The sequence below is a fragment of the Ambystoma mexicanum genome, chromosome 1p, assembly GCF_040938575.1.
Source record: "Ambystoma mexicanum isolate Mex_15411 chromosome 1p, UKY_AmexF1_1, whole genome shotgun sequence".
NCBI lineage: Eukaryota > Metazoa > Chordata > Amphibia > Caudata > Ambystomatidae > Ambystoma > Ambystoma mexicanum.
In genome coordinates, this window is record NC_090921.1 from 373,734,525 (window position 1) to 373,759,713 (window position 25,189).

The 25,189-nt window shown below is 46.5% G+C and overlaps 1 protein-coding gene across 2 annotated transcripts in view; it reads left to right on the top strand.

The window, feature by feature from the left end:
• SUGP1 (SURP and G-patch domain containing 1) overlaps window positions 1-25,189 on the top strand; it is a 786,467-nt gene that overhangs the window by 495,649 nt on the left and 265,629 nt on the right. For both annotated transcript variants that reach the window (XM_069649115.1, XM_069649114.1), the window contains exons 7-8: window positions 11,960-12,063; window positions 13,650-13,773. In XM_069649115.1, coding sequence (XP_069505216.1) covers window positions 11,960-12,063; window positions 13,650-13,773 — 228 coding nt within the window. The remainder of the gene's footprint in view (window positions 1-11,959; window positions 12,064-13,649; window positions 13,774-25,189) is intronic.

Genomic DNA, 25,189 nt, shown 5'->3' on the forward strand with positions numbered 1-25,189 from the left:
CACAGAGGCTGCTTGAGAATTGGTTTTAAAGCAATCGAAGCAAAAGTTCCTTTGTTTTTAACATGCTTAGTCATTACAAATCAGCGCAGTTTACATCCATGGGAATGTGTTGTATTCCTCACCCAACTGCTAAAGTTCTGTCATGACAGCCACTGTCAAATTACAGTGCTACTTTTATGTTGGTGGCCTGCCCTGGGTTTTATATCTTGAAAATGTTGTCACCCTACCACCAAATCATAAAATCCATTTGAGGAACCGTAGCCATCTAACATAAAGGATAGTAAACGTATTCTAAGTCATCTACGAAGTTTGATTTTCAAGTCAAGCTGCAAATTTAGGAAATATCAACTATTTCAAAATCTATTTAAGGACAGTTTTGCTGCTGCTTGATCAGAACTGAAGCATGGCTTGGGCGCTGTGGAATGAACCAATGACGTGGGCAGGTGAGATTTAGTTGTGGGGAGGTACAGCCAACGAGAATCAATGGGTACCTTGAATTATTTGTCAGCAAACAATATAACTACTGCATCACATCAGTGGTCAAACAAAACATTCACCCGTTGCATTCGGAATTACACAAAATTGGCACACGCGTGTCTGCTCATTTTCTAGCAGTGGGGGAGAACTGGAGGGGGGGTCACATGCCACACTCCCCAGGAATTGTCCCTCCCCGTCGAACAGCTGGCATTGATTTTATTCCGGGGTTTTAGGATTCGGCCGCAACCACAACCTGCATGTACTGTGTGTTTAATCTGCAGCCACTCGATGTCCCTTAGTATGTGCAGGGTGTGATTGCGTGGTGGAGGGTAAATCCCATGTATGTTCTGATGGCGTGAGTGTCTCAGAAGGGTTCACACACATTCACAAGAGCAAAGAAAACACTGAATGCAAGCACTAGTATTAAAAGACTTGTATAGCCCAGCAGTCAACTGAATTGCATCTAGGCACTTTGGACAGGTCTCCGACAGTGGACATTGCCGATACAGGTTACTGGTTCACATGTGGCATAGTTTAGATGCTTCAAGCCAATTAAACTAAATTTTTTATAAAATATACTTTGCTGCATTGAAAGCAATTGACGCAGAGCCTGAAGGAAAGTGCCATTAGATGCTTCTAAAGATCAAGGGGACAATTTACACTATACTGTGCTCTGTATAAATGGTTCCACTCGCTCCTTCAATCACGTCTTATTTAAAAAATAAAATATATATATATATATTTTTTTTTTAAATCGCCCTTTTCCACGCTTGCTATGCTGCTGATGACCAAAGAAACACTACAGTGCCATACTTGCCAACCCTACCGATTTAGGCGGTAGGCTACTGCTTTTTTAAGCAGTCCTTCCACCTACAGATTTCAGCCACAGATCCTACTGCTTTTTATAGAGACGGTCAGGCTCAGCAGCATATTTATGGGGCTCGGACCAGGCCTGGCTATTTGTTGGCCTGGGACCAAGACAGACAGCTGAGCTGCAATCATAATCACTGTTTTTTACAGGGGGTGGTGGGCGGCCTAATCTACCTGCCTGAAACCTTCTCTCCACGCGTTACAAATGTGATTCCTGTCTGCTGACTCAGAGCAGTGTCAAAAGCTTGTTTATTGTGCCATGTCTCTGTGATTTATCTGCAAAGTTAGTCAGATAATTTTGGAGTGAAACTCAGAGTAACTTACTTTTTATGTTACTTCAGAGGGCTAGTGCTTCCCTGCTTGCATTATTTTGCAGGATAGTCTGGGAAATTTTAATCATTGCTTGTGGCAGTACCTGTACATGATTTCAAAGATTGAGTCCGAGTGTAGCAAAAAAACGGAACCTTCCCTGGCAGTTTGTTCTTTGCGCTATAACTCTTCTGATTGGGATGCCAAGTAGGTAATTTGGTGTTAACTCTGAATTGCAGAATGTATTTCAAATTTGACATGCAAAGTAATCTGCGCAATATCAGAATTGTAAAGCTCACCCAAGCTAGAAATACAGATAAGCAGCCACTGCCCACTTATTTCACCTTAGATCACTACTTCATTCACACATTGGACATTAGTAATCTATAGAAACAGCTCTAAAACCACTTTCTGTAAACCCTGGCAGGTCATTGTGCATACCTGTTCCGATTAAACATGTTGTACAAGAAGTACCACAATGCAACACAATAGTAGCATAAATGCTATGAATTATCATTTTACACGGGACATTGGACAATTTGATATTGCCTTAAATAGTTTTAAAGGTCGTACTAAGTTGGAGCATAGTTACAAACATGAGCCATTCCAGTCTATGGTTGTTTATCCAGTTCAGTTTTTTCTTTGCATTCTGGGACTTTTAATCTGAGTTTTATAATGAGAAAAGCAGAACTACAAATCCCAGAATACAAAGACAAAAACAGGACTGGATGAGCACCATATGACAAAGCATGCATCTTATTGTTATATATAACGTACAGATCATTTGCCCAACACATTATCCCTTACACGGCAGAAACCTTTGATAGGGCATAAACTGCTGCTCAATAATGGAAAATTAATGAAAAAAATATAATCGTTACTGGTTTTTTGATTAAAATGTTAGTATGGTAAGAACTGGGCACACTTTTCAGAGGTCACCCGCACATGGCTAGACTGACCTACATAGGTGCAGCCGGTCTGGGAATGTTTTCTAATTGTATCACAGCATTTTCACATGCAAAACCAACATGACAACCCTTCCTACTTGGGTATAGCGGCATATAGTGGTCCAGTCAGAATGGACATGTAAGAGCAGAAATATATTGTGGGAAAAGCATCATGAAATTGCTCCTGTGCACTCTTGGTGACCAAATGCAAACTGTGTGGCTCCGTTTTTCAGAACGTGTGCTCTATAATGCACCTTTTTAACCCATTATTTTAAAAATGTTTGGGGGGGGATCAACATGGCCTTCCCCGACCCCCAAACCACCCTCTCCTTGATTTGGCTCCCTCGCTAGGCTCAGACACCTCTGTATAATTGTGTGAAACATTTACACTCCTCTAATTAAAGTATTCACATGCTGTCACTGCTCATTACAGTAATCTTATTGCTTATTTTATGATGCTCAGAGGATCTAGGATAGACCATGCCAGACAGTCATTTACTGTAATCTGTTCTGGACGATATGTTATGTGGTGTTAGTTCTTGTGATGGCATCATGGTAGAGGTTATGTGATGTCATTTCCTATGATCTTATTAAGCTACTTACTATTTTTGAAACTACAAGAATCCTACAGCTTTTTGATCACATAATTTTGGCAAGTATGCAGTGCCATCTAGTGGTGGAAAATGTTTTTTTAATGAATAAATAAAGCGTACACAGTATGAAATGAAATAATTCGTATTGGCCATAAATGTATGCGTAAAAAGGAAGAATACGCAGCTTATCTAGAGGGCTGCACGTCACGATAGGGATAGTGTTTGACACGCCTATGCCGACGTCCCCTTTCGGTCTCCCGAAAGACAAGATGCAATACTCCGCGGTTACCACTGGATGTCGGACCATATGCACAGCATGTGAATCTAAGCAGATACAATCATCAGAAATGCTTTTACGGTAAGTAATGCATGTCATTCATCTTTACACTTTCTGGAACGCCGAAATCTTCATCTTGGCACCGCAGCACAACACGCTCCATCGTCGACAGCAGGGCATGCAAGGAAAAACAGAAGACAAGGTTACACATCAAAAAAACAGTCAGTTTAAGGTTGTGCTTCGCCACACTTCGCACATTTCCTTAAGTCATCACTTACCTGCTGTCTAACCTTGTGGTAGCATCCATCTTCTATCTGGCTGCCTCTCACAGCTGCATTGAGACGGCATTTCCATCTAAGGGAAGCAAACGGAAGAGAGACATTATTGCGGGCATAAATAGGAGCAACATATAAAGACATTAAACGGAACAAACAGCATCACAAGAGCTCAAGAAAGACTTACCAATCATAAGGAGAAGCATAGTCGCTGCTGGACTGGACTCATCCTTATCAGGGATCAGTGAAGGAACTAGATCCCATTCGACGCGCCCCTGCCAGAAGTAGCAGGACGGAGAGCTTATCTTCCATAATTCACAGGTGAGCTTTATGGGCCGGCGTATGCTCAGAAACCGTACTTTTGGGTGAAGGGTTCGAGAGGTACAACAATCACAGATTGGCGCACTCGCACTCTTATCTCCACGCAGGAGCAGTATCACCACGTACCACTGCTCACAGCTTTTCTACTGAAGGAGATGCCTGAAGGGGGTGATTCAAGTTCAGGGAGGGCTGCAACGGTGCCGCAACGCCTCCGCAGAGACCAGGTGAGTGTAACACCTTGGCATCAGCCAACACTGCCACATAGGGCCCCTGCAGCCCCTCAACCAGTGATTGGGGGGGTGGGGGAGCCCTGCCCCCTGTGGTGGAAGAGTCAGTCCACAGCGACACAGGCTCCGACTGCACCAGCTCTCCCACGGAGGAGTTTGACAATTACTTTCTTGTGGATAGGAAACCCGTAGATGTGGATAAAGCCCACTAAGGTACCCCAGATGAAATGGGTTTCTTTCACCCCATGATGTTGAAAGCATCCAAACTCTTCAACCTGGTCCCAGCAGAGAATGAGGGATTCCCTTTTTCATCAACTGGAGTCCGCTAAGAAGACTGTTGTAGGACGATGCATGGGATGAGGGCTTGGCAGTCATGAAGGCTCCAAATACCACGCCTACTATGCGTAACCGGCTGGAAAAAAAAAAACATGTTCCAGATTCGACCACCAGGTGCCTCCAGTCTTAGCCTTAGATGGATTCAGTGGTCATTCAACCCCTCTTCCTCCATGATGCCGTCAGACATGAAAGGAAAAAAGTTGAAGCTGCTTGCAAGTGCATCATTACCACCGCAGCCTCCACCATCAAAGCCCCTAATGCCCTTGACATCATGTCAGGGTACGACCGAGAGCTATGCTATCGGCTTGAACCAATCGTGCACTTCCATCCTGATGACAAGAAGGCAGAAGCCTTGTCACTATTCCAGGAGGAATAAGTGGCTTTGCACCACACCATCCCTGTCGCGCTCGACACAGCACACTCTGGTTTATGCCAGATGGGAGAATGGTGCAGCTTTCCGACACCAAGACTGGCTGAAAACCACTCATTTCAGCATGAACATGTCGAACAAAGTCGACATGCCGTTCGATGGGGACAGCCTGTTTGGGAAGGCTGTAGATGGCACCCTCCAGGCCATCAAGACGGACCGAAACGGCATGTTCTTTGGGGACCCTGCAACAGAGATCGTCCTTTTGTTCCTACGTTACTCCAGATCATCCAAGGGGTACACCCCCCCCCTATCTTCAGCCCTCCTGTTAGGCTGCGCAGGAAGCTTACAGGGGTCGTTCCCAGGCCTACGGCAGTGGCACTCAGCGTTGTCTCCCCATCCAGGAGGCAGACGCCCGAGCAGGCCTTAATCGGCCCATTACTCAGGCCCCCTCTCTCGCACCCCAGTAGGAGGCCGACTATCAAACTTTGTGGAACAGTGGCAGAAGATCATCATGGACAAATGGGTGTCGGAAGTTCTTCAGCAGGGGCACACTTTAGAATTCCAAGACTGGTTGCCCCCACATGCCCCGCACAATGAGAACTACACAAGACCAAGCTTCTGCAGGTATTTAAAGGCCATTCCTCACAAATGGTCAATGTAGCTGGTCCAACAGCACCTCTGGGGCTCCGGAGTGTTCTCCAGATACTTTCTAGTGAGAAAAAGTCAGGAGGGTGGCAGCCAATCCTAGACTTGTGACGCCTAAAGTTCCTAAAAAACAAAAGTTCAGGATTGTCACGTTGCAGCACGTTCTCGACCAATTGGGGCAAAGGGATTTTCTGCCTACTCTCAACCTTGAGGATGCTTAATTCCACATTCCCGTTCATCGCAAGCACGGAAGTTTTGTTGTCCAGGGTCAGCATTACCAATTCAAGGCACTTCCATTCTGCCTCGAATCGGCGCCAATGGTATTTACCAAATGCTTGGCCCTGGTAGCAGCACATCTGCGGAGCAATGGGATTCATGTCTACCCTTACTTCGACGATTGAATCATCCAGTCCCGCTCCCACACACCCCAGCAGACAGCGGAGACCATCCAACTTCTGACTTGTAGGTTTCTCAATAAACTATCCAAAGTCCTGCATAGTGCCATCGCAGAATGCACTGTTCATGGACGCCCAGCTCAACACAGTAGTGTCTGGCAAGAGTAAGAGCCATCCTGGAGAAGATCAAGCAACTTTCGACTGCGTCCGTTGCAACTGTCTGATCCATCAAGTCCCTGCTGGGAATGTCTTCCTGCATCCATCTGGTCCCCTATTGCAGGCTCAAAATGTGGCCCCTCCAGGAATTTCTAGAAGCCAAGGGGCAGTAGGTCACTGGTGCATGGACAGGAAAAGCTCTTTAATGGTGGTCGGTGCGGGGCCACAACTCACTCAAGGATCTCCCTTCCAGATCCCTCCGTACCAGGCTACAGTAACTACCGAAGCCTCTCCGGAGGGTTGGGGAGCCTCCACAGGACATTCTCATGCCAGAGGCCTCTGGCTCCCGGAGGAAAAGGACTTGCACACAAACATCCTGGAACATTGGGCAGTATTCTGGGCCCTCAGGTCATTCCGCCGCAGCTTCAGGGGAAGGTGGGGCAGATATTCACGGACAACCCCTTCATGATCTACATCCGAACATGCGGGGCACGTCCCCAGCTCTTTTCATTGAAGCCCAGCCCCTCTGGCATTAGGTTATTCTTCAAGACCTGTTCCTCGGCCCCTTCTGTTAGGCAAAGTTTGTATGCAGTACCCTAGGAAACACAACCTTTTGGTATAAGCTTGTACTACACAGTTTTGGTAGCGTGTTGAGCAGCCAGGCTTAACTCAAGAGTGGTCAATGTGGACTGTAGTTGAGTTAGAGATTCACAGTTACAGGTATTCAAATAAACTCTTACACTCAAGGTTTCTTGCATAAACAATAATTTATCAGTCCGTTAGAATAAGCCCTCTTCTGAAGGGAACAATATAAGAGTAATGCACAAATAACTTCAACACTGTACACTCTGTTTCTAAATCAGTAAACACCTTTTGGGATGGCCCACAGACACAACCTACACCCACAGGTGACTTCAATAACTAGGGTGCTGGGGACATTAATATCTTACTGTTGGCATTTAGAATACTCTTAAGTTGGTAAAAGGCAAAGATTATTAGAACATCAAGAGATAGCAAATATCTTAAGCAGGCAAATACTTTTAGATGTTCCTGGAAGAGTCATTCAGTTCAATAGGCTAAGCCAAAGTCAATGGGCAAAAATCTTGTATAGGATGAAGAACTTCTGGTAAGTAAATAAGTCTTTGCACAAGTTCTTAGGAGTCTTTGATGAAAAGAAGAATCAAATGTAGGGCCACAAGCTGATTAGACTTGTGAGTTGCAGAAGTGGCAAGCACTCTACAGTAAGAGGTAAGTTCTCTCAGACTTTTTATAGTACCTTTAGAAATGAAGAGAAGATGCAGCAGATGACTTCTGTTCCTGTGTAGCTTTGTAGGTCTCACTGTTCCTGGGCCTCAGTCGTGGGGACAAGAGGGAGGACATCGAGACTCCTGCAATGCATTGGAACGGTCAAAACTCGCAACCTGCAAACTTCACTTTCAGAGGCCGTTCAGTGTTTCAGCTCCTCGCATCTACCGCAGATAGCAACACAGCGGTTCCTGGCTGTCGAGATGGACTTTACTTGCTTTACCGCACTCTGTTGAGGGGGCTCAGGCTCAGTCAGTCCTGCTTCATGGTAGTCCGGAGGATCTCCCTGAAGCTCTAGGCCAGCTTAAAATCAATGCACACAATCTGGTGTTCCTCTCCCTGCAAATATGGTTTCCAGTGGCAACTCTGTGGAAATTCAACCAGCTCCAAGATGAATGTCCAGGTGGCTTACTTTGGAGTTGATTGGTCTCACCAACTCAAGGGGAGAAGTCCTCCGTGCAGGGTCTTCTCTGTCGGTGCTAACTTGGCATTTTAATTACTGCAGCAGGGCTTCACCGGGCAAATCAACGGTCCAGGAGTTGCAGCAGGCGTCCTCTTCAAATTATTCTTAGGTTCCTTCGTCCAGTGGTCGACTCTGCCTTCCAAGCCAAAAGACTCCTTTTATTCAGTTCTCTCCCATTCATTCCCCCTAGCTATCGGTCACCCAGCAGGGTGGCTGTCCTTGCCGGATAGTCAGCCGGCCAATCATCACAGGGTGCATTTGGGTCTCCTAGGAGACTAAACACAGGGAGTTTCAATACCTCACTCGCTTCCTGCATTCCCCAGACACCCTGGAGCCAGACGTGGGCTTCACTCGTGAATCCCGCCAAAGGCAAAATGAACAAAGAGACCAAACCTGGTTTGGCATGCAGAGTAAATCTCAAGAAGGACCTTTCCACAAAGAAATGGCGAAAAAAGAGACCGGGGTCATATTGACAAAGGTGGCTTCTGTGGGTGCTTTCCTGTAGCTGCAAGCGCAGCTCGCAGTAAAGGCACACCATGGTAGTTCAAACGAAATCACTGCCACCAGCCATTCAGTGCTAAAAGGGTAACATAAAAAATGTTACATGAGAAACTGGACAAAGGGGATATTTGGTAACCGCTCCAGCACTCTATTGTAAGATAGGGTGTGCTGGGTCTAGAAAGTTACAATGGTAAGTAAAGTCAATTTCACTTTACTGCTCTTGGAAACAGTAGTTTTTTTCCAAGAGAAGGTATTTAAACCTTTGGGGAAATCTGAAAGACTTTCCTGTGCCACTGCACTGAAGGTGCTGTGGGACACAATGTAAAAGATGATGCCTATGGAGTTTGTCAGACTCCATAACCAAATGAAAGTGTTAAAAATCGCAATAAAATACATGAGAAAGTGGGGGAAAAAGGGTCACACTCGTAAAAAAAAAAAAAGCCCTCAAAATCCAGCAAAGTTGCTGGGGGTCTCCAAGGTGGAGGGAATTGGCACATTTCTTTGAATTCTCCCTAACACCTTTCATCTGGCAGGCTTAAAGAACCCCATTGCAGACTCTCACAGCTGGGAGCTGCGGTCCTGCCATGAGTGGAAGCTGCAACAAGTGCAGGTGTCGCACCTCTTCAGCGAGTGGGGCCTAACCCAGTTTGACTTCTTTGCAACGGCTGCCAACTCAGTGTCAGCAATATGCCAGCATGACCCTCAGTAGAGGCGTCTGGGAGATGCCTTCTCATTCCCCTGGGAAGAGCTCTTTCTGAATGCCTTCCCTCAGATTCCCCATCTACTACGTGTGATAAACACTCCGTTACCACTTCAACTTGATCCTCATTGCGCCCGTGTGGCAGAGGCAGATCTGGTACTCGGACCTTATCCATCTGTCGGTGGTTCCTGACATCCAACTGCCTCCACTTTCTGACCTCTCCAGCAAAGCATCGATCCTGCACCACAAACTGGTGTAACTGAGTCACGGCCTGCTCCAGCCCTAGAATGTGGGCAATATTCACTGCCGTTGCAATGCAGGAAGATCCTGGCCAAAGCCAGGACGCTATGTTGACCTGCTACAAGCGCAAGTGGAAGCGCTTCAGTGTGGTGCCGGGTGCAGTAGATCACGCCGTTGCGAGTAACTGCTCTGCAGCTGCTCCCGTATTTAATCTTGCTGGCCGAGGCTGGTCTTGCCCATACATCCATCATGTTCCACCTGGTGCCATATCCCAGTGTACACAGGCACCGGGCAAGCTCGCCCTGTGGTCCCACAGGATTGTTGAGGAGTTCCTCAAAGGTCTCTTCAGGACTTTCCCTCCGGTGAAGCTCCCGCCCCAGCTTGGGAACTGAATTTGGTCCCGTCTAAGCTCAAGGGGCCTCCGGTTGAACCAATGCATCGTGCCCCTCTGAAGTTTATATTGTGGAGGACTGCTTTCCTGGTGGCGAACACCTCGGCCAGGTGGGTCGTGGAGATTCGGGCCCTCCTGTAAGCAGCTATATTTGTCCTTGCACGCCACTAAGGTGGTTCTGAGAACACATCCTACTTTCATGTCAAAGATTCCTCCCATAGCACTTCAATCTCAACAAGCCTTTGGTTTTGCAGCGAAACCTATAGGTGACTGTATGTATGTTTGATCATTGAGTATTGTGTGATATTACTACCTGCTTATTTCATTGTGTAGTGTGCGTTTTTGGTCTAATAATGTTTGTAATTACCTGTGTAAATTGAATTGTGCTTCACTGTGTGGCCCCCTGACCCAACTTTTTCTCCTGAGACTAACCATCGACCACTCTCTATGCTTAGCTTGATTGGGTTTGGCGAACCTCCGAGTCCCCCAGATTGCTATAACTAAGGTGGCATCCTACAATCTGTCCATTAGGCCAGATTCTAGAAATCCATCTCAACAAGCTCTCTACTGCTACTTCAGCTCATGCTCTTGTCTTACCCGTTCATCGCTAAACATTATCTGGCCCTGCTGGGCTGTTCCTCCTCTGTTGGTCTCGCTTTGACTACCATGTTGCTCTCTGTTCTGGAACAGTATTAAAGAACCTAGCAACGGGAGGCATGGGGTGATGCTGAAGAGTACTGCCCAGATATAAGTAGGCACTTGGGGAGCGGGCAAGAGTTGGACCCCTCTCAGCTGCTTTTGCACCCCTCTAGGGTAAGACTGGCTCTGGCTTCTACTCTTGTAGGCTTCTGAGTCTGAAGGGAATAGGGAGTGGGGGGAGAGGGGAGTCTCTAGACCCTCTTGGCGTGATCAGGTTACTGACCTTGTCAAGTTGGGCAACAAACCAGAACTCCATAGAGCAGGAACTGGAGTCTGGCAGAGCGGTGCAAAAAGAGTAGACTCGCAAGCAAATGGGTGTTAGCACTGCATGGCTTCCTTATATCAGAAAACGGCATCATAGTGAGACTATGCCTAGATTTCGGTGTTCCTTTGGTAACATGGCAAATGCTGTTGTATTGGGTATGCTCTGGATGCAAACAACAATCATCGCAAAGGCATGTGTGGCCCAAAGAACCTGGGTCCCATTGTCTTCATCTGTAACAGTCGGAGTCCTTCAGTGTTATTTGTGGTGATCAGAAACACAAAGGTACCAGCGATGATGTAGCTGCCAAGTCACGGCTGGGTGCCAGGCACTGGGTGAGATAGGAGGCATAGTGACAGTCTTTGTTTCATTTGTTACTATTAGATATGTAAATGCCACCATCTGCAACCTTGATGGGACTTTGCGGCATGTTCATCTGTCAAATATATATTTATAATACTTCTGGAAAACTCCCTATTTTAATGCTTAATGCATTGAGAGATGAGATCGTATAAAGTGGCTGCGTGAAGAAGAGGGTCTGTGCAAATAGGACTAGTAATTTAAAGAAAATACAATTCATTCTCAAGGATGTTGGTTACCTCATTTGTGTTTGTGGAATAAAATTCCACTTGAATCATTGTTCTAGCAGGTCCAGCTCTACTCATGGGAGCTTTGTGTAGAATGTTAAATGGCGCTACTTTTTTGTTTTTGAAACCCTCTACTTTCAAGTACTCTACTAAAACTGCTTGGGACCATATGGTTTCACATTTTCTAAAGATGGCTAAGCTTGTAATATCGTATGGTTTTGTTATTTTCTGCACAAAATCCTTGGGTCAAGAAAAATTCAGCATAAGTTCTAATTTGGGGAGAGGTACTTGATGATCATATTTTTATTTATCATGCCATCCATTAATATGTACTTTAGGGAAGTGCCCACAGAGCCTGCTATACGTTTTTTTAACGGTTCTTGGGTACACGTAATGACCCGTGTGGGATTGAGGTTGAATATCTTATTACGGTCTCTACACAAGTCTTCATACCCATTATGCCTCTTCTACAAAACCTGTCACGGTTTGAAGATTCATGTGTCTGGTGCTAAACGCCCCTTCTCCCCGATTTATCATGCAGATTGCTATTTATCAAATCCTGTTCTTCAAAGTTCATTTAATGAAAAAAAATGGAAACAATATTATTTTCCAGGTTTATACGCAACCGGAACGGCAGTGAATTCCTGTTTTACAGAAAGCGTGTGGCTGAGATAAGAAAAGGCAAACAAAAGGTGGAAGAAGCCCCTCCCCCGAAAGGTATACCAGCTTCAGTTTTATTTTTTCAATGTTCTGCTTTCACTCGTCCAGCTGTTCACTGTTTCTTCCTCTACTAAAACGGTTGATGTGTTATTCTATGGCTATAACAACCGATTAAAATCACAAGGTCATTGACTGAGTAGGTCTCTGGTTTGGATGATTAACGGATGTCATTTGTGACTGGAGGGCTTGACCATGTGGTTGTGGTTCAAAGTGCTTGTGTCCTCTGCCCCAGCATCAATTTATTTAAATATTAGCATTATTTTTTTTGGGGGGGCTGGGGAGGGACAAGGGTAGTTTTTGGGGACATGAAAGTTGAATTCATGGGACACACTGGAGAGACTAACTTAAGTTGCAAGCAGTTTTTTCAGTAAACTAGTGATCTAGATTTCTTGGCTCTGTGGGTGGTTTTCACATCCAAAGACTTTACATATTTTTATCAGTTTACTGAATGTTGCACTATTTTGTTATAACTAACATCAATTCTTTTAGCACTTAAGTAATTTGGTTTTATTTACTTCCATGCTCTTCCCCTTCATCTCCCTCACACCACCAGCAGTAGGCAGAAGACTCTTTTTCGTAACTTTCCTTTTTTTTTCTGCCATTACCACTTCTCTGTGCGAATGGTGCATATGCAATCCATCTTCCCAGGTACCAGATCTTGTTGTGCTCCACGCACTAACCCACATCTTTTAACACACAAGAACTCAGTGTTACTCTGGCTGAACTGTTTTTTTTTAATTTATTTTTTCAAATCATTGATCAATGTAATTAAATCGGTGCTTTGTTTTTTGATGCTCTGCCTAATAAGTACAAGCACATACAGCTGTGGTGTTTAAAACTCTTCGGCTGTCACATAGGTGATTGTGTGATATTGCCTGCCTAAAAGCAACATTTGAGAGGGAAATCATGAAAAGCCCAACTGAACCATTAAAATCGGTGCTATCAGCTTGATTGGAAGAAGTTTGCAAATCTTAGTGCCTTGCCCAACCAAATAAGATTCTGACTCGGTACATGTGGTTTACTGAAAGGCTTGGATCTACTGCTGCTTGCTCTAGTTGAACCAGTGGCATACTGCTGTTTGAGAGACGGGATCTGTGCTCACAACTGATAACAACTTTGTTTTCCTTGTGTATGATTTGGCTTCTTTTTAATAGACTTCCGTTTGCCAATAGGTCTGTTTCTGTTATGTTTGGGATGAGTTTGTCACGAGTGTTGCTACTCTGGAGCAAGGTAGCCCGTTTTGGTAAAAAAATACTTTTGCATTTAGATCAATTGAGTAGTTCATCCTCAATTGACCCAAATGCGTGCTTGAACTTAAATGTACATTTAGTTGATATGGTACATTGCATGCTGATGTGGCATGGTTGTGGCTGCACCCACAGTTTTACAGCCTATTTTAATATTTGTTCCACAGATGCTGTAAGCTTCAACCTGCTGATGGTTCATCTGATGATTGCTTTTCTTGTTTATTTGTGCATATAATTATTAAACCCCTGCCCTTGCTCTACGTCTGGCCTCATAGACGTAGGTTTGTGACTGTATGGTGTTTTGAGTTGAGCCTCGTACTGACAGCCTCCTTAAAGTTTCAATCGTAGAGGATAATGTGGCCTTGATCGTTGCTGAGAAGCTGGCCAAGCTCATATCCGAAGAAGGCCCGAATGCTGAGGCCGTCGCCATGGAGAGCAACCGCAATAACCCATCTCTAAGGTAAAGTGAGACCAGATGAGCATTTTCTGGGAGAATTTTCTTTTTTCTTTCTTGTAAATCTTACTTTTTTTGCAAGTTTAAAGTTTGAGGATGCCTTTGAACAGTAACTTGCAATCCTCGTTTTACCACTGTTGGTGAAAGCATTGTTTCCAGGGTGTGGGTACATTGTTACTTGGGTCACAGGGTATACCAGGCTTTCAAAGCAGTAGTGCAGCAAAGCAGGCAGGTTTTCTCAGGTGCTGAGCAAGGAGGTCAAAAGGTACAGCAAACTCTTCAATAGACGCACAGTAAAAGGTGGTCCACACAATAGCTTTATAAGATAGTTGTGTATACAAGTCAAAGGGAGTAACCACTGTAGTAAAAACATTTAAAGATCAATGAATAAAATGACCAGTAATAGTAAATCTGTAAAAGTTCTTGATAGTTCTCTAGTTCTGTAAAATGTGTCCGAGAATAAGGGAAGTTTTAAAAAGGCACGTACTATTACCTAATATTACAGAAAAGGAGGCAAAACCAGGTGGTAAGGCTTTCTATGGTGTTGTGAAACTTACGATCAGTGGCAGTCCAATAACCAGACACTTGAATCCAACGGGGCAACCCAGAGGTACGGATCCAGCTGAAGCCCACCAGCCAAAGGAAAGGAGCATGGATTGCAAGATCCAATTCAAGTGCAGATTTCATATGCAGTATCTGGGGAGGTCTAGAGGCCCAGTTCTTAAGAGACTCCCAACACTTCAGCGACTGTCCACTAGTGCAAAGATGGCAAGCTTATTCAAGATTCCCCACCAACTCATCCCTTGTCTGGGTATTTGGTTTCCTGAGTAGTGGTTGTTCCACACATGCTCTGGTCCTACGACATCCAAGAGCTCAGGATTGGAGATCCAGTGATGGAGAATGCAACCGAAGAGCCAAAGTAACGATTATTCACGTTTTTGTATATATTGGTTAATGATTTGGTGTAATTTCAAATGGAAATGAAGTAAAGAGGAGTCAATATAGGTAACGAGGCATTTTCCGAGTAATGTTCTGTAAAAGATTGAGGATAATTGAGTAACTGATCGAGGCGGTAGGATAGTGGGATGTGAACTGGGGACAGATGCAGTGCTCAACATAAAGGGAAGCCTACTTTTTTATTTTTTTCTAGGAACCACACTGGAGTGGAGCTGAATGTCTGGTTTGAAGATGCAGTTGGTCAACAAAGGGCAGCACATGCCCCTGGAGCTTGCCAGATGAAGATATTGATATTTTATTTGTATCGCGCTCGTACACAATGATTTAGAGCGCGACAAAGGCAAGGGAGGCGAACACGGGAGAACAACGAACTTACTAGGCCCAGTGACATTGAGAATGCGCATGGGAGAGAGAGGGGGGAATGGTGGAAAGTGCGGAGCAAGGAAACACAGATAAATGATGAAAGGCAACAAACAGTGGTAGTGCAGCCAGCTAGTGGCAAGTGCTAGGTTTAAGGCAGCAGACAGGGTATCTCTAAGTGCAGGAAAAGGGGGTGGGGGACCTGTATGGTTAGATACAGACCACAGTGCAAGGGATTGCCATGATGCAGTGCGGGTGGGTGGCAGGGTGAGCAGGTACCTGGGCCCGGAAGTCAGAGGGTAGGCCAGGTGCACGGTGCCGAGAGAGAGACAGGATCAGCAGGGGAGTGGAGGGGCGAAGGCAGAAGCAAAGAGGACGGTCTTGAGGTGCTTCCGGAACTGGAGATGATTCTCAAGTTTCAGGGTGGCAGGGAGGCTGTTCCAGAAGGAGGCCGCCCAGCCGAAGACAGATGTACCTTGAGCTAGTTTCTTTGAAAAACAACTGACCTTGAGAGAGTTGGCGGTAGAGGAGTGGAGAGCTCGAGAGGTGAGGTATTTACGAAGGGACTGCTTGAAGGTATTTTGGACCCAGGCCCCAGAAAGCCTTGTGCACTAAGATTGAAGGAGATTGAACCAGGGTTCTTGACAGATGGCCTGCAGTCGTGTAGGAGCTCTGGGTAGTTTTCAGCAAAGGGACTCCTTCTAGGAAAGGCATTGAAGGCACAGCCATGTGATTCAGGTCTCCCTGCTGGATCAGAGTGAATAAGCAGTGCAGTCTAGTACATTTTGGTCACATTAGAGGCAGAACCTCACTGTCTGATTTCTTGGAGCACTTGAGAAGCTGGTGCAGCAATGCTGTCCCCTTTTAATCGGCATGCTTTTCAACTATGCGGATGTGTGTATCAAGACAAGGAGGGTGTGCAAGGTGTTGTATATTCATTCCCCCCCCGAACATTTGCGGTTGGCAGACTAAGTCCTCCAGTTCCAAAAATGGCGCACATCCTAAGAGCAGTGACAAGGTTCGCATTAGGAAAATGCATTTACTTGTTGAATGATCTCTTTTCTTAAACAATCAAACACTACTTTCTCTTCATTAGCTTCACATATTGCCTAATTGTTAGGCCAGTTGTTTGCATAACTCACATGCTGTCCATTGACTGTTGCAAAGTGCAGAGGGGTTAGAGTAGAGTGGTCACATGAATAACTGAATGGAGATAGGTGGGAAACCTGGAAGCAAAGGGAGGTAAGGGGGCAAAGGAGTTTTTTGTGTTCGGTTTTTTCCACCAAAGACTGCTTCTCATCTTTGGCGTGCACTAAAGAGGTGAACAGGAAAGATGCGGAATAGCTCTTTTGTGTACTGTGCAGGTCAATTGGTAGCAGGTTAGAGTATCTTCTGGCAGGTCTGTGAAGCTCCAATAAGTCTTTTTTTTCTCAGTATGGAAATCTGAGTCCGACTATGTCGAAGCTGTCTTGACTGTGCTGGAGCTCCCATGATACACCCGTCAGAAATGTTTATCCACCTTATTCTTTTCTGCCATCGAATTTGGTTGAATGCAGGGGAGTGCCAAAGAAGGACATTACTATAATTCAGAATCCCACCCAGTTTCTATAGGTGTTATTTTGGCTAGAAACTAAGAATAATAGTTTGTTTGCACCTGGGGGTCCGACCGGGTAGGTGATATGCTTTATGGGGCACTTATGGAAGTACTGCATGATGGGTTGTACGGTGCGTGACAATAAACTACAACCACTAAACGTCTCCAGTGAGGTAGACATAAGGGCCTGAGGCCCTTGTGCATCAAAGAAAAATAATGTTCTCCAGCATTGGATCTTTCATGGATTCACATGCTTAGAATATTCCCCGTCAGGCTGGGAATCCTCGGTAAATTATATAGACCTTTTCCATAGGAAAAATGTTGACACTTTTGTGTCCTATCTACGTTGTTTTGGGCCGCGTACGCCTGCGCCACTAGGACGTAGAGGTATAAGTAGCCCCGCCCCCGCGGCTCCCTCAGATTTCAACCGTCTTCCAAAGTAGTGGGATTACCTCGAGTATCTACTATTTTTGCTAGGTTGTGCTTATTTCTTCTTCGACTTCCCTCGAAAATGTCTGGAAAGGCGTTGTTTCGTCCGTGTGCTACATGCAGTCTTAAAGTATATGAAGGTGATGGGCATATGGACTGTATTTACTGTCTTCACCCTCATCATTCGGCTGACACGTGTGAGATCTGTCAAGGCTTCTCCCAGAAGACCCTGAAGGACCGAAACAGACGCCTGGTAACTTGGCTCAATGACGGGGCGAGTGCGTACCCTGCATCGGAGGTAGGCTCTACTGCCTCAAGATCTAAATCTCCGGTGCCCCCTCGTCCCTCTGCGTCGGCAGAGCCTCCGACGAAGAAACCACGTTAATCGGAAAAACGCCCCTCTGATAAACATCCTGCGAGGGACTCTTCGTCAAAGAAAACGTCATCTTCTTCCTACTCATCAAAAAAGGAGAGAAAAGATCTATTGAAATCCTCCTCGGGAGACCGCCATGGCTCTACCTCGAGTCGAGTGTCGTCGACCCACAAGTCGAGTTCAAAACCGGCGAGTACGCCCCAAGGCTCTGCGCCAAAAACTTTGTCGTCGACGACGGCCAGATCGTCAACGTCGTCTTTGCCATCTGCGCCTGCTCTTCCCGCAATCACTTTGGCGGGTCAAACAGCGGTTCTGGAGAAAATGTCGTTGACGGTGGCACCTTCGGTGGGTTGGCTACCGGAAGTTTTCAACCCCATCTTGCCTGAGCCCTTGTTGCAACCAGAAGCAGCCTTCTCCATCTCATCGGCGGGGGATGACCGTGGTTCGATCGTACAGCCGTTGCCTCACACTAGTGTCTCGACGGTACTGCAGGCTACGCCGGTCATCGTTGAACCAGGCCCGGCTCCTCGCTCGACGACCAGAATGCCTAAAACTTGCCCGGTTGAGGAGGATCCTTCTTGCCCACACTCTGAAGGGGGGGAACTGCCGGAGTCGGAGTCAGGGTCTCTTTCAGACGTCTCATTATCCCCCTCAAGGGACCCAACATGGGAGTCGGATGCGGAAATGGAAACTCCAAAGAGCCCGGCACAACCATCACTGCCGGATGACATCGGGGCCTTACATGCAATGATGGGAAAAGCGTGTGTGGAATTTGGCCTAGCACCAGAAGAAGTAAAGAAAGATTGCTTTCTCTTCGATCATATGGGCAAGAGAAGAAAATCGATGTTTGATATCACCATTTTGGACCATGTCTGGCAAGAGGGGTTGAGGACCATGCGTCATCCTTTCTCAGAACCGGTTATAAAAGGATGGTTAGAAAAGAAATTCAAGGCTCCGGAGTCAACTCCCAAGTGCTTGACGTCTCAACCTTAGCCGGATTCGGTGGTGTCCGCTGCTGCGGCCAGAAAAGCGAGGTCGCAACACAAATGCACGACCCCGCCGGACAACGATGCCAGGAGACCAGAGGCGTTTGGAAAGACGGTATTGTCAGTCGGTGCGACTACTGTAAAATCAGCCAACTCCCTGGCCATTATGGCGCGGTATGATAGAGAGATGTGGCATCATTTGGCTCCTATCTTGGACCATCTGCCAGAGGAACACAGGAAGTCCGCTATGCTGCTAGTACGTGAAGGGGAAGAGGCTTCCAATCACTCCATAAATATCGCTGTCGACCTGGCGGAGGCTGGTTTTAAACAAATCAATAACGGGGTAGTGTTAAGAAGGCAAGCCTGGCTTAAGTGCATGACTTTTAGACCGGAGGTGCAATACAAGGTGCTGGACATGCCGTGCGAAGGGGAACAACTGTTTGGCGAGAAAGTGGATGAAGCCTTGAAGGGCATGAAAGAAGACTGACACTGCTCGGTCACTCGCAGCCCTCCAGAGTGGCAGAAATTTTCGTTCCTTTCAGAGGAGCTTCCGGAAACTCCCGGTTTGGATCACCTAGAGACCGAGGTTTCAGTAGACCCTCCTACTATTCCCAAGGATACAGACGAGCAGCCCAAGCTACTCGTAGAGGCAGAGATCATCAGTCCTCAAGAAGGAGAGGCTCCTACTCATCGTCGGCGAAGGATTGACAGGCAAAAACCCAGCAATGACAAGTTTCAAGACGTCCTGGGAGGCAGAGTGTCTCGTTGCATCGACGAGTGGGAACGCATAACAACGGACCAATGGGTTTTGGACACGATACGTCTGGGTCACTCCCTACAGTTCAAGGACAAGCCGCCACACATTCCACCAGTGTTCTCGCCACAATCCCATCTTCAGATACTGGTGCAGGAAGTGACGCTTATGCTGCAGAAAGGGGCTATAGAACTGGTCCCGGTGGCAGAAAGAGGAAAGGGAGTGTACTCCTGTTACTTCGTGGTCAAACCCAATGGAAAATGGCGTCCCATTCTAGATCTGCGGGCTCTCAACAAGCTGTTAAAGAATCTAAAGTTCAAAATGCTTACACTGCAAGAGGTTATCCGATGGATACAACCGGGAGATTTTTTGTCGTCGCTAGACCTTCAAGACGCATACTTTCATATCCCGATGCGTCGACGACACAAGATTTCTGCGGTTCGTCGTTGGACGAACCCACTATCAGTTCAAGGTCCTCCCATTTGGACTAAAATCGTCTGCCAGTACGTTCACGAAATGTTTGGCTCCAGTGGCAGCCTGGTTAAGGAAGGAAGGTCATCATGTGTACCCATATCTGGACGATTGGTTAGTAAGGGGATTATCTCCGGAAAGGGCACAGGAGAGTCTGAATGCCACCATGTCCCTCCTACAGCGTTTGGGCTTCGCAATAAACTTCGAAAAGTCCTCCTTAACGCCATCAAGGACCTTGGTCTTTCTGGGGGCGGAGTTCCAGACGCAGTCAGGATTGGTAAAACCATCCGTCGAAAGAGTTATGAAACTACGACACAAAGCATCGGAATGGAAAGTCAACACCAGAGTGTCAGTAAGAAGGTACATGTCCCTGCTGGGGACCATGGCGTCCTGTGTACCCTTAATCAACAATTGTCGTCTCTTCATGAGGCCATTCAGGAATTCTTGACAGATCGATGGGCACAGAGTCAAGGTCGTTGGTCGGCCAAATTGACCATCAACAGCAAGCTTGTGCAGGCACTTCAGTGGTGGAGAATCTCCAAAAATCTAACAAATGGAATGCCCTTACTGGAACCTATGTTCCAGATGACAGTGGTGACTGATGCTTCTCTGACTGGATGGGGAGCTCCTCTGGATTCCCTTCAAGTTCAAGGTCGGTGGTCATCTGAGGAGTCCAGCCTTCACATCAACGTGCTGGAGTTAAGGGCATTGCGTTGGGCCCTGAAGTCCTTTCTACTATGCATAAAGGGATCCGTTGTACGGATAATGACAGACAACCATGTTTTACCTGAGAAAACAGGGAGGTACTCGCTCCAGGACTCTGTCGACCGAAGCCCAGGAGATCTGGCATTGGGCCCTCCGCCAAAGGATATATCTATTGGCGTTCCACTTACCAGGAGTCAAAAATGTGCAAGCAGACTCTCTCAGCAGAGAGATGAATCGACTACACGAATGGGAATTGAACGACCAACAACTACACCGTGTCTTCGAAAAGTGGGGTCGTCCGGCCCTAGATCTCTTTGCGACGAGAGAGACCAGGAAGTGCTCACAATACGCGAGCAGGTGGCCACAGCAAGACTCACTAGGGGAAGCTTTCTCCTTCCCGTGGACGGACAAGTTTTTGTATGCGTTCCCCCCGTTTCCACTCATACGTCGGACGCTGCAATGGATCCACAGATATCCATGTCGGGTGATCCTGGTGGCCCCGTACTGGGCGAGACAAGTGTGGTTCTCCGATCTACTCCATCTTTCAGCAGCGGAACCCATGAGGTTCCAGAGGATCCCGAACCTTCTGTCTCAGGACAAAGGGGCGGTTTGGCACCACGACCCGGACAGCCTCAGTCTGACAGCCTGGCACCTGATTTCTCCGAGTTTGGTACGTTAGCAATTCCATTGGACTGTCGTCGCATTTTGCAAGCTGCAAGGGCGCCGTCCACAAAGGCTTCTTATACATACAAGTGGAAGAGATTCTGTATATGGTGCGGGGATCAGCCAGGTTTACATCCACTTAACATCACACCGGAGCAGCTGCTACCATACTTGCTACTCCTGGCTCAAAAAGGTTTGTCTTTCATCGATAAAAGTGCATCTGGCTGCCATTTCGAGATTTACTCGGAAGAGACATTCAACTCCATTGTTTAGTGACCGGTTGATTAAACATTTCATGAAAGGATTGTTCCGAACTTTTCCTCCAACAAAAGTTTCCTCTGATCTGGAGTCTTAACCTGGTTCTAGCAGCGCTAATGAAGGCTCCTTCTGAGCCGATGTCATCGTCGTCATTGAAATTCTTATAGTGGAAACTGGCTTTTCTGGTGGCTATTTCTTCGGCTCGACGTCTGTCAGAAATACAAGCATTAGTGATCGATCCACCATATTTGAGGTTTTTCAAAAATAGTCATGTTGGCTACTAATCCTCATTTCATTCCTAAAGACCCTACCATGTTCCGTAAGCACTCTTCTATGGTGCTTCCGATGTTTTTTCCAACACCTTCGTCTGTTGCGGAGAGTACTCTCCATACATTGGACGTGAGAAGAGCTCTGAAATTTTACCTCCATCGCACTCAAAATCTCAGGGACACAAGACAGCTATTTGTGGCTTATGGCCCTTCGGCTAAAGGTAAAGCAATCTCAAAACAAGGACTGGCATCCAGGGCAGGTCCTGAAAAGCTTCCCGGGCGTCGAGCTCCCTTTCTCCTGGGCCATGTCCGGTGTAGGCCTCGGAACTTCTGGAATCCTCCAAAAGCGTAACTCGACGAAATCTTCACCCTTGAGGGGCGTAGAAAACTCTGAAACGGATCCCTGTTGATCGGAAGTAGAAACGGTGGAGCTTGAGGCGCTTTTAACCGAAAAAATGAGAAAATCTCCTGAAAAAAGCGCGAAAACGCAGCAAACGCTCGAGAGCTAAGCACGAGGACTCCCAACACTTGAACGTGCGGTAAAAATCTGAGGATGGCTGCCAGGGGCGGGGCTTAGGGAAGAGGGCAGTCATTGGCTGGGGGCAGTATGACCCAGAGACCAGTGATTGGTTACTACTGAGAAAGACAGATCAGAAACGAAACTGATACTGATTTTTTTCTATACCGAGGATTCCTGGCCTGACGACGGGGAATATTCATGAGCATGTGAATCCATGCCAGACCCATGCTGGAGAACAACAGTTACAGGTAAGTAACTTGTTCCTTCCTTGTCCGTTTTTACAGACTTCTTCCTAATTCGTTACAACAACTCTATCTGCCCTTGTTATACATGGCATGTTCATGGTTCCCTTTTCACCCCGAAGCATCTGAGTTAGCAGTTTACTGAGTATTTCTTGCTAGCCGTGCAGCCGCTGGTCTATGAAAGTAACGTACTTCTTGGTCCGCTGAAGTCCGGAAGTCATCGAGGTGTGTTTTGATCGCAGACACTGTCTGCACCGATGGGGTGGTTGCAAACTGTTCTTGTAGCTTGGCAACCTCCCTCTTTTCACTCCAGCACCCTCTGTATGTCCCTTAGTACTCCCAGTTCAGTGGACATGGCTACGCCCCTTATATAGGCCCTGAATGCTTGCCTTAATATTGCTTGACTAGTAACTGACCCATAATTGTGTTCAAAGAAGTCATTGACGTGTTGTCAGGCTCGTTTTGTATACTGGGTCCGACAATGCTGCAGTCTTAAATCGCCATGGAGCTCTTTGTGGGGTTACCTCTGGGATAGTAAATGGTAGCAGTATTGGTGAGTGGTCTGATTGCTTTCTGGGCAATAATGTGGCTGTCGATGTCCAACCAAATACTCTGAGATACCAACCATAGATCGATTCTAGAGTGCATGTTGTGGACCGGGGCGTAGAAGGTGTAGGCTTGTTGTGGTCCGTGTAGTGCGCACCAGGCGTCTGTCGATCCCAGATCTGCCGTGTGTATACCTATTTCACGGACTGCCCCAGTCAGGGGTGCTCTATGTTCTGTCTAGATCTAATATATGGTGTTAAAATCCCCCCCCCCCGCAGATGATTTGGGCAGTTGGGTATTTAGCACATTTTTGGAATAACTCAGTGTAGTACTCCGGAGCATCTATATTGGGGCCATACACGTTGATTAGAAATGTTTGTTGCCTAGTTTACTGTGAACAGTCCGATATCTGCCGTTAGGGTCGCTGTCCATTGCAAAGTGTGTAAATGGTAGCGTTTTATGCACCAATGCCATGCCCGCCCATCCTCCTAGTGGAGTAAGATATGTAAAAGCGGTGGGGGCCCCACCCTGGTGGTAATTTACTAGCTTGTTCTCGCAATAGATGTGTCTCCTGAAGAAATAATATACGTGCACCAATTCTGTTTACATATGCCATTACTTTATGTGCCTTCACCGGCATTCCCAGACCCCTAACATTCCAGCTCATCAATGTTATCTCTTCCAGGTTCACATTGGCCATTCGGTCTGCTATTCAGTCTTTGCTCTCAGGTTCATATTCCAATGTATAATTGTGAGGTTACAATGATATATGGTCACCTGTCTGTGCAATATTTGAAACTCCCCAACTGTTTGCCTCTACCCCCTTCTCCGCCCTCATAGTTCCCCAAACCCAACTATGCAGGCCACCCACCCCCCGCCACCCCCACACCCAAGCAACCCTTTCCCAATTCTCTCCCCGGTAACTAACATATGCACTTGCACTACGGTGGCGGCCGGATACGGGCACCAATGCCTGTATCTTCGTCTCTCGGGTTAGACTTATGTATGCTACTATCTCTCATAATGAATTGTATCAATCGGCATGTTGTAACTCTTGACTACACAATTATGACTACAGGTGTAAGCAAAACCAACCTTTGGTATAAGTCTGTACTACAGTTTTTGGTAGCGAGCTGAGCAGCCAGGCTTATCTCAAGAGGGAATGTGAGCAGTAAAAGATGTTACACAGAGGTCTAACAATCGCAGTGGTTCAAGTAGACACTTACACTCAAGGTTTCTTGGTAAAACACTTATTAATTTATTAGTCATTTAGAAAACATTCACTAGAAGGAGGCAACCTAATATCATACACAAACGCACTTCATGCTAGTGCAGGTGGTGTCCTTATGTCTTTCGCAGTTGCTGTTTCTAGTTGCTCTGGTAGGTCTAGTCTTAGACTAGTATCCGTGGCGTTGCCTGACCATCTTTATCACTGGCGTCATCTTTTGGGGATTGCTTGTCGGGTATGGGAATATTTGCTTCAACAAATGAGACTGCTTCTTCAGGAAACATAAAAAAACGTCTTATTATGTTGTTGGCGCGGTCTGGCTGGATACAGCATTGCATATGGTATCTTTCGGTCCTGAAGCATCTTTTTTTTACTCCCAGGAATCTTGTTGCACTGCTATTGTGTAATCTGGGAATATGCAAAGGGTATTAGACCAGAGTTTCAATTCTTGCGTATCCCTGGCTGCCCGTAGCACCAGGTCTCTGTCCCTGTAATTCAGGAGTTTGGCTATTTTCGGCCTTGGGTATGGGCCTGGTGTAGGGCGTGGCGCAAGAGACCTGTGTGCTCGTTCCACCACGAACATTGCCGACCATCCTGGGTCCTCAAGGACCTCTTTGAGAAGTTCGACAGCCAGTTTCATCGGGCCTTTAAGCACATCCTCTGGTACTCCTACAATGCTTGTTGTTGCGACGTGACCCCGCTTCTAGGTCTTCGCATTTCAATTAGACTGTGCCCAAATCTTTAGCCATATTGATGATGGCATTTTGCAGTGCTTCAAGGGTGTCTTCAGTCTTGCTAATTCGTGTCCCTGCCTCAGTGATATGACCTGTTTCCTTTTCCATCTGGTTGCGGATCAACGCCACATTGATGTTTATGCCATCCAGCTTATCCTTAAGTGCAGCAAAGCCTTGTTGCATAGTTGAAGAATCCTTTATAGATCCATAGGTGGGTGCGCTGCTTGTGGAGAGGGTGAGGCCATTTGGTCTGTGGGGCCGCTGCTCTTCTCTCTCTCTCTCTCTCTCTCCTTATTTGCTGGATTTGTGAACATGTCCATTGTACCTCATTCC